The 9701-nt window shown below is 39.9% G+C and overlaps 1 protein-coding gene across 2 annotated transcripts; it reads left to right on the forward strand.

The window, feature by feature from the left end:
* Window positions 1-7077: 7077 nt before the first annotated feature.
* msx2b (muscle segment homeobox 2b) lies at window positions 7078-9407 on the forward strand. 2 transcript variants are annotated; one of them, XM_030155120.1, is made up of 2 exons: window positions 7078-7615; window positions 7969-9407. In XM_030155120.1, the coding sequence occupies exons 1-2, from the start codon at window positions 7180-7182 to the stop codon at window positions 8424-8426; spliced, it is 894 nt and encodes a 297-aa protein (XP_030010980.1). In that variant the 5' UTR covers window positions 7078-7179; the 3' UTR covers window positions 8427-9407. The 2 variants fall into 2 exon arrangements, with proteins under 2 accessions (XP_030010980.1, XP_030010979.1); XM_030155119.1 differs by having other exon boundaries at window positions 7082-7636.
* The last annotated feature ends 294 nt before the right edge of the window (window positions 9408-9701 follow it).

Below are 9701 nucleotides of genomic sequence, written 5' to 3' on the forward strand. Positions count from 1 at the left end.
CAAAATGGCAAAATATGGTGGGATCCTTTCTAAAAGGGAAACTGAATCTGAGATATTTTTTGTGGTTACACAAGTACACACTAGTACTAAAGTTTTAAATAAATAAAATATGCTAATCATGTATTATGTGTAGTTGTAATCAGATATAAATTAATGTTTATTCGTCCAAAGTATCTGTTAACTATTACAGCATTGCATTTATTGATTGCAGTACCAGCCTCTTTTATGAGAAAAAAATCATAAAATCGATATGTAATACAACTGATAACAAAATTTCAGACAAATAACCACAAATTATAAACTCACATTTTAATACATCATCATATTGCCCACAGTAGTGTTGTGGTCAACACCCATTTAAAAAGAGAGTGAGTCATGACTGAGACCAAGAGTATATTGAGACTTTTTAGGATCCAGACCTAGACCAACGAAGAACAAGACCAAGACCAGACTTGAAACATATCAAAGGTATTATGGCAGCCATGGTTGAGTTGTTTCCTTTAACCACTGAGTAGTCTAACAACACCTACAACCTAAAACATACTATCCACAGAACTCTTTGTCCAAGACTGGGATGAGGATAGTTAAAATACACTCAAAGTTGAGACAAGACCGAGACCTTGAAAAAGTGGTCTTGAGACCAGTCTCAAGATCAGTGTCGACTACTACAACACTAGCCTGCACATGTTGTTATGTGCTGACGTCACCCATTCAAATTGCTCTGGTAGTTTTCTCAGGAGTCCTCCCCTGCAGGCTCAGTATCATCAGCTGACTGTTCTGTGACAAAGCCCAGGGCTGAGTCAAACAACGGGATTACCTCCTTCTCTTGTCATTAGTAAAGTGGGCATCAATCTTCCACGTTACAGGAGGCCTCATTCTCTGGCTTCTGAATAGATCTGTCTCAAGTGTTAACAGCTAATTGGCCCTGGCGCCATTGTAGCGTTCACAGTAGTCATTTAGGTGCATTACAGGTGAAGGTGGAGGCTCACAGGAATTACAGACGGAGAGAGAGAGATGGCAGTAAAACAATTTAACCGTAAATAAAAAACAATGCAAGCACAATGAGTGTGAATGTTTAGTGGTGACAGTCAAAGAGGATTTATTTACAACATGTCCCACTGGTTTGACAAGTGTCTGACTGAGAGAAAAGCTGCTCCAGTGTATGCAAATATACTGTAAGTGTGTTTTCGAATGAGATAGATAGACAGACAGACAGACAGACAGACAGACAGACAGACAGACAGACAGACAGACAGACAGACAGATAGATAGATAGATAGATAGATAGATAGATAGATAGATAGATAGATAGATAGATAGATAGATAGATAGATAGATAGATAGATAGATAGATAGATAGATAGATAGATAGATAGATTATTATAAATTATTTGGTTACAACAGCAGTGAAAACACACTGACCCATCCCAACAGACAACCAAAATTGGAGATGCAAGGTAAGAAGTGATAAAAAGAATAAAAGATATATGAAATATATAATATGTACAGTAAAAGTGAGGTAAAATAATAGGATAAAACACCTGTAAGTATGCCCAGAATACAATAATTTATCACTCAGCAATATTAAAAAGTCTAATAGCAGCTGGCATGAAGGACCTCCTGCTGCGTTCAGTCCCGGACCAAGGGGGAATCAGGGGGAATGGCTTGAATATACCACATGTGCAAGAAATATATCATATTAGTTATGTAGGACTTGACCATTATGCAACATATTTAATCACCTTTCATGATCAAATTGTGCTGTTACATAATGCATAATGCGTTTCACATAAACACATTTACTGTAAAATATTTCAATTTCAGCCTCATGAATTTTGTATATTATTGGGCATGCTCAGGCTGTAGTGAAGCATCATGTATACACTAGTGAAACAACTGAGCATGACGCTTGATTTGTCACCTCCCTAATATCAAATGAACTAAACTAACCAAAAATGTAAGTATTTAACTGTATCCCTGTTTCTGATCCATCCATACATCCATTTACTGAACTGCCAAGTCCTCAGGAAGGTTAGGATTTTTCCATGAATGTAAATGGAAAAACATATTTAAAGAAATCAGTCTATCTAAACACAATGAGTGTTTCACAGGGTTTCAGCAGGTTTCAGTTAAATTCATGTTTTTATGTTTTTATGAACCTCTGTCATGTCTCCAGGTGTAAACACGGAACTGCATTAGGTGACTTCCTGTGAAACTGGAAAGTTCCTAATTTTACAGCTTTCTGGTGCAGTGAACTTCAAATCTTAGGCTTACATCAAGCATATTAAAGATAGTTTGATTTAAAGTTCAGATTATTGCATTTACTTAGAAAAAAAAAAAAAAACTTTTTAAGAACCTGCAGAAACCCTGGATTAGGCTCTTTAACAAGTGTGTTATTCTTTATCTGCACTGAACTTGTGAACTTCAAAAGAAGTGAGCTGTCAGTTTTGGATGAAGGAAAATAAAAATAGCAAACCAGGGAAATAGTTGTCAACAATTTGGACACTGCAGTGCTTTATGTGCTACAAGTTGAAAATCTGTTATTTATCACCCTAGTGTAGATTACTACATATTGCATTTGCATGTTATAGCTCCAGTTTTGCTCCCAATAATCATCAATATAGATAAGAAAATTTGTTGTGGCATGATGGCTTGAATGAGTTCTTTAATGGGAATGTAAATAGTGTGTGAGTTCAGCACAGGCTGCAAATTATCCCGGCCAAACATTCCACCACTTCAAAGCTTCTGCTGTAATTACAATGCTCTGAGGTGTGCCCGACCCACACAACCAGAGGCTTCCCAAGCATCTCTGTCGCACACAAACACACATGAACGTACAGTACAGGCATCCACACTCACACACGCACACACACCCTAACATGCTCAGACAAATTGCTTTCGCTATTATCAGGCTTAAATGATATTATGGAAAAAAGGAAGTGGGATGTGTGGGTAATTTTGGTACACCCAGGAGAGCACCCTTCTCATTTCTGCCCCTCCTCCTGCTTCCTTCCTCCCTTCTTTTATTCCTCCTTGTAAATTTATCTTTGACTCCATGGTCGCACGACTCAGTAGTTTGATTTTTCTAAAATGCACTTAAACTCGCTTAAAATGGCTACAGTATCACATTTTATTTTTCTTTCATAGATATTTACAATCATAATAGGCATATAAATATTGTTTATTGCCAGTAAATGTAATAACAGCAATTGTAGCTTGTTTATGTATGAGATAGACACAATTTCGGGAGTGCCAGAGGTTTCTGTGACGATCATATTTATGACTTCCAGTGTGTCACATACTAATGGGTGCCAAATAGAACACTTTTTTACACACTTACTGGTGAAATTTTCATGATTGCATTACTTTATATCAAATGTGTTTGCTAGATGAGAAGGAAAATGCAATAAATGCAGAATAAAAGATGGATTAAAGGACCAAGGTAGTGACAGAGGGAAATTAATCAGAAACGAAGCGGCACAGGAGTTAAGAATTTTAAAAGAGGATGAAAAGTATAAATGGATGTGATAAGGGTATGTGTAAATAACTCAAACTTAGTTTATGTTGCACCTTTCATGCAGGACTGCAATGCAAAGTGCTTACCGACACAACTTTCTTTGAAATGAGCAGACTGATTGTGATGCCCTCAGCTTCATCTGGCTGTGAGTTCCAGAGGTGAGAGCCAGAGATACTAAAATACTAAAAGCTGCTTCAAGTATTCCATTGTTCTCACCCTGGAAACAACTAAAAAGCCAGTGTCTGAGGAGGATGAGGCATGTACAATAAAAGTGTGTCTGGCATTCATTCAGGCACTGGTTCAGTGGTGAGTGGTTTACTACATGTGTTACAGCATTTTGAAAGATTTGTATCTTTACTCTTCCTTAATGTTGTTATCATGAATCTGCTTTTACCACATTGGAAATAAGGTGCATCTGCTTCTTTCTCAGGCAGATTCTAAGAAGCAGGATTGACTATTGCAGTGCTTTATTCTCTTTTATACAATACACTGTTATAAGCATAACTGTGTGCAAGGAAGGAAGACAAAAATGAAGGAAGGAGGTAATATGCAACTGACACTCAGCCAAAAACCAGTTCTGTGAATAATGACTGACAAGGTGCCTGCGGGGCGTGCGGGCACAGCCATGAAAGAAATAGAAAGAGAGTGAGAAAAAGAGAGCGAGGGAGTGAGAGAGAGAGAGAGAGAGAGAGAGAGGGGCGGAGGTAGAGATCCTGCACAGAGCTGGAAAAAAAAAAAAAAAAAAGCCAACAGTTTCTCCCCTGAGGAGTCAGTCCTTTCATCTGGCCGCTCACTGGCGCCTTCACAAACCTCTGATTGTCTGTGAAATAACCCCACTTTAATAAGGCAGCAGTGGCAGCCTCCTGGGAACCGAGTGCTGCTGGAGACTCCGGCATAGACGCACAACTCAGGCTACTCTTCTGGCTACGCATTAAAATAAGGGCAAAAAGTACACATATATTTATCCTCAGGGACGCTGAAATGTGTTTGGTTTATGGAGAAAAAAAAAGAAAAGAACAGCTCTTTCTTTTTGAAGATCTCAACAAGATTACTCATTTAGCAACAGACAAAAAAGACAAGAAGTCATAAGTCATTGGTCTGGGAGTGTGTGTGTGTGTGTGTGTGTGCGTGTGTGTGTGTGTGTGTGTGTGTGGAGGCTGTATAGGACTGGATGGTGTGCATATACATGAACAGACATACACACACTCATACACTGCTTCCACTACCTACATGTACACAGATGTAACCATAGCAGCGCCTATATGACCTTGTGATATGATTAATTATCATTCAGCAACAGAAAAACTTCAATTAGTAATGGCTTGGGTGTTAGATTTGAGCAATTAGGAAACAGATAAGAAATTACTTTAACAACCATGACTATGGGAAAAATGTAAAGATAAGACTCTTCCAGCTTAAAGCATTTCCAGTATCATCAAAGGAGTGTTTATTTAGATAAAGTGCTGTAACAAGTATAAAGCCCTCCATCAGGAGTTTGGTACTTTCATCTGACGTAACGTGACATTGCTCTGGGAAAAATCAATGAGTTTTCTTCATGAGATTCACAATGACTTTCTTCATGTCTAATGTGCGTAGAGAATGGGATTGAATCATAGGACAAGAAGATGAATGAGTTGGCTTGAGCCTTGAAGAGACATGAGAGCGTCTCACACACAGCGTGTCCTCAGACATCTCTAACCCCAGATGGACTGAGCTAAGGATGTTAAAGACTAAATGTGTGATTTAGTGAAGTACTTAAACTCTATTTTGAGTGTGAAACCCTTCTTTGAATGTTGGATGAACACAAATCCGCAGTTAGGTATGGTGGAAAGTCCCAATAAAAGGAATCAGCAAACAAATTAGACAAAGTGATAAGGAAGAAAAGAGATCAGTGTTTCATCCTGGGCATAATTCTCCATAATTATCTGCATGGGGCCTGTGTTTACACATGCAGTCCCATGAAGTTAGAGTTAGGGCTAATCCATTACTGCAGATTAACATGTGATAAGGCCACAGCACAATAAAGTTATTGGTGCCTATTTCCCTGAATTTACTAATCGAATCACAGCGATAAAATTAAGACAACCTGTGTCTGCGGGTTTTCTGAGACATATGAGCATGGTGGTGCAGTGGTTAGCACTACTGCCTCCCAGCTAAAAGGTCCTGGGTTCAACTCTAGCCTTTCTGTGTAAAGTTTGCATGTTTTCCCTGTGTCTGTAGGGTTCTACTCTGACTCCCTCTCACTGTACAGATAACTAACAGGCTCACTGGTACAAGTCTTTCTAATAGATTAAATGGTCTAAACCAGGGGTGCCCAATCCTGATCCTCGAGAGCAACTACCCTGCATGTTTAAGATGTATCCCTCTTCCAGCACAACTGATTCAAATGATAAGTCTATCATCAACCTCTGCAGAAGCCTGATAATGACCGTCAGGTGTGTTGGAAGAGGGAAACATCTTAAACATGCAGGATAGTGGCTCTTGAGGACCAGGATTGGGCACCCCTGGTCTAAACCAACCATAGATGTGAGCAGTTGTTTGTCTCCATGGTGTACTTCACCTTTACCCATAGGTAGCTGGGATTTATACTCTCCTGTTTATGGTACGGTGTCCTTGAGTGCCAAGAAAGGCATCTATTAATAAAATTTATTATTATTATTATTATTATTATTATTATTATTATTATTATTACCTCTGCCAGGAGGTATTGTGATCACTTTGCTTTGTGTGTTTGCGTGCATGCATGTTTGTTTGTTTGTTAGCAAGATAACTCAAAAAGTTAGGGATGGATTTTCATGAAATTTTCAGAAAATGTTGATACTGGCACAATGAAGAAATTATTAAATTTTGGTGGTGATCGGGTGTGTGTGTGTGTGGGGGAGGGGATCTGTCTTTGCGGAGGTCTGCGCTCTCCAAGTGCTTTTCTTCTTCTTCTTCTTCTTCTTCTTCTTATTATTATTATTATTATTATTATTATTATTATTATTAGTGGTAGTATTATTATCATCATTATTATAAGCTCCAGCACCCCTGTGACCTCTAAAGGACTAAGCAATTAAGAAAATGTATGGATTTCAATGAAACAGTTAAAAAAAAAAAAGTTGCATTAAAGAAGTATAAACAAAGAACTCACAGTTGCATAAATATCTGGTCTTTTAAGATTAAATTAAAAGTCAAATGAGTCTTTATCCCAGTTAAAGTGAGGATCTACTCTATTTGAACAACTTCAGTGACCCCCGAGGACTTTTGCTGCTTTCAGGTGCCGTACAAAACTAACATCAAACTATTTCAAAACAGATTAAAAAATGTACATTTCACGCTGTGGTTTTGGTTCTTAAACACTACATCAACAACAGTGGCAGGAGGAATAAAAACAGTAAAAAAATAAAATAAAATAAAAAAAACTACAGCTCTGATCCCTGTGCATAACAACAACTTTGATTTTCCGATAGACTGTGAAGGCAGCATGTGTTCTCTCCAACATTTCGGGCAGCAGTGATTGGTCAAAGTTCCCTCGTGTCAATGTGATGCGTGCACATACTCCCACTCACTACTTGACAGTCCATAACACACCACAGCTGAAGGAGTCTCACCTGAACGCTCTAAGCTACTGTGTCGGAAGTGGCTCCGTTTCGGTTGTTTTTTTTTTTTTTTTTCTTCAGATGAGACCTGGAGCAGAGATGTCTACACTGGAGGCTTCGAAGGAATCTGGAAACAGTTCGTCAGAGGAGGACGGACCCCGGACCGATGTGACAGAGAGCCCCGTGGAAGAGGAGGAGGAGGACCGGCAGAAGAAGAAGAAGAAGGACCCGGCCACGGTGGGGCTGCTCCGGCATCACCCGTTCAGCGTGGAGGCCATCATGTCCGGGAGGACCCCGAGCAGGGGCGGACACAGCCACGGGGAGTCCCCCACCACCACCACCTGCTGCAGGGCGGAGGGCGGCCCGGCGGTACTGCCCCGGACCGCCTTCAACTCTGTGTATCTGTGTCGGGACACTTCCACGGACCCGGGTCACAAAGGTCTGACCGCCTCTCCGTCCTCACCGGTCAAATCAGAGACGTCAGAGTCAGAGGAGTGCGTGACGTGGGTCAGCAACGGTGCGTTTCCCACACAGCCAAGTAAGTCTGGATGAAAACTAGACTGTAGGCTATAGATTTGTACTTCCCTTTTATTATTATTGTTGTGTGTTGATCCAAACAGGTTTAACAAACCAGTTAAATCAGGCACTTTACTGGGACAAAAGTCTGTTCACATTGTGTATAAGTGTTGGTCAGTTCTTAAAGGGTATTATGGAAATATAGGGACTGATCATGGTTTACATAAGTGTCATAAACATATCACTACTCCTTATGTATTCACATGTGTGGAAGGTCACTAAAATGCTCATATAATAGTTGCAGTGAGTGGATCAGTGTTCAGCTAACTAATCTGTTTTTGCCACCTCTCCCAGGACACATCAACCCTGGCTGTCAGTTGAGGAAACACAAGACCAACCGAAAGCCCCGCACTCCCTTCACCACGTCCCAGCTCCTGGCCCTGGAGAGGAAGTTCAGGCAGAAACAGTACCTGTCCATAGCCGAGCGGGCCGAGTTCTCCTCCTCGTTGACCTTAACAGAAACTCAGGTGAAGATCTGGTTCCAGAACCGCAGGGCAAAAGCCAAGAGGCTCCAGGAGGCTGAGCTGGAGAAACTCAAAATGGCTGCAGACGCCAAGACGGCGGCAGTGGCGGCGGCGGCCACAGCTGGAGCTTTACACCCTGGTTTTACGTTACCGCTGTCGCTGGGTGCCATGTCATTGTACGGACAGTCGTACTCTGCCTACCACCACCAACACAGACCCATACTGCCCCTGTCGCCTTTAGGACTGTATGCTGCTCCTCTGGGCTACAGCATGTACCACTTGTCCTAACATGGGAAATGTACTTTAGCCAATCATATTTCCTTGGATTTCTTAAGAGATGGACACAGGATGTGCGACTTACATCATGTTAAAATTAATGTTGAATATATCTACTGCACAGGGAGTGTTTGAATCAACTTTCCGGGCACTTCAGTACACATTAAAAGTCTATTTTTTTCTCAGCAAGGATTAAAATAAAAGAACGAAAAAACAAACAGACAAAAAAAAAACTCAGAAAGCTCTTGCCCTTTGCCTCATTGGACTGCCTGTTTACATGAGTTGTGTATATGAGAAGGGGCGTATACTGTTCAGCTTTTTATAGTCTTGTTTACTTTTGCAATAATTGAATTGGCTGAGGACTTGCACTGCAAAAAGTGATATAGACAATATTCACTTAAGCCTTTCCTCTCATCAGATGCAGTGCCTTGTGTTGTGAAGGGCCTTAATCAAGACACGTTGTGCTCTTTTATGGATGAATGAGTGTTTCAGTGACTCAGGCTAAATAAAACATTACTGATGCACTCTGAATTTACTTCTCCAAAAGTGTCTTCCTTAAAAACAAAACCAAAAAAAAGTAAATACATAAAAAGACTTCAATGCTTTATTTCTATTATGAAACCCGAGAGTTGTCCATGTTTTTACCTCCCTATTGAAGCAATAAAAGCATCTTTTTGATCACTCCCTCATTTCCTTATCAGGCGTTTATAGAGCCTTAACATATTTATTCTCTTTGAAATATTACGGTGGAAATTTATGAATGTCTCATATTGTGTATTTATGATTGCTTGTGAGAATGTGGTACAGAAGTTCAGACCAAAATTGTATTTATGCTGTTGATGTACCAGAACGTCCCTTTGAAAGGGCTTCTATGACTATGCAGTTTATATTTTTCTTCCCATGTTTTATCTATGAAATGAACAAAACAATTAAAGCCTTAAATACTGAGTGCTTTTCACATTTTATGTGCAAAAATAAACAAGAGATAAAAGTCTGTGTAGCAATGCATTTACTAAACTACGGCAAAGATTTGTGTTACATTTTTTGTGAGGTCTGGTAGACTCAACTTACTGGTATGCATGGTTACTTCATTTAAAGCTGCTTTTTGTCAGTGTTTTCGTGCACTGTTTTTCTCATCAGATAGTGGTCAGTTCGAGGCTGTTCATACAACCCATTAATTATATAATTTCACAGATAATTCCTGTTATTACTGAGTTTCATTAAGCATACAGACACACTCACATGCTTTGTGGTGATGGCCTATTTATGCAGACATACTGTGCATAG

This window comes from Sphaeramia orbicularis, chromosome 14 (genome assembly GCF_902148855.1).
Source record: "Sphaeramia orbicularis chromosome 14, fSphaOr1.1, whole genome shotgun sequence".
NCBI classification, from domain to species: Eukaryota; Metazoa; Chordata; class Actinopteri; order Kurtiformes; family Apogonidae; genus Sphaeramia; species Sphaeramia orbicularis.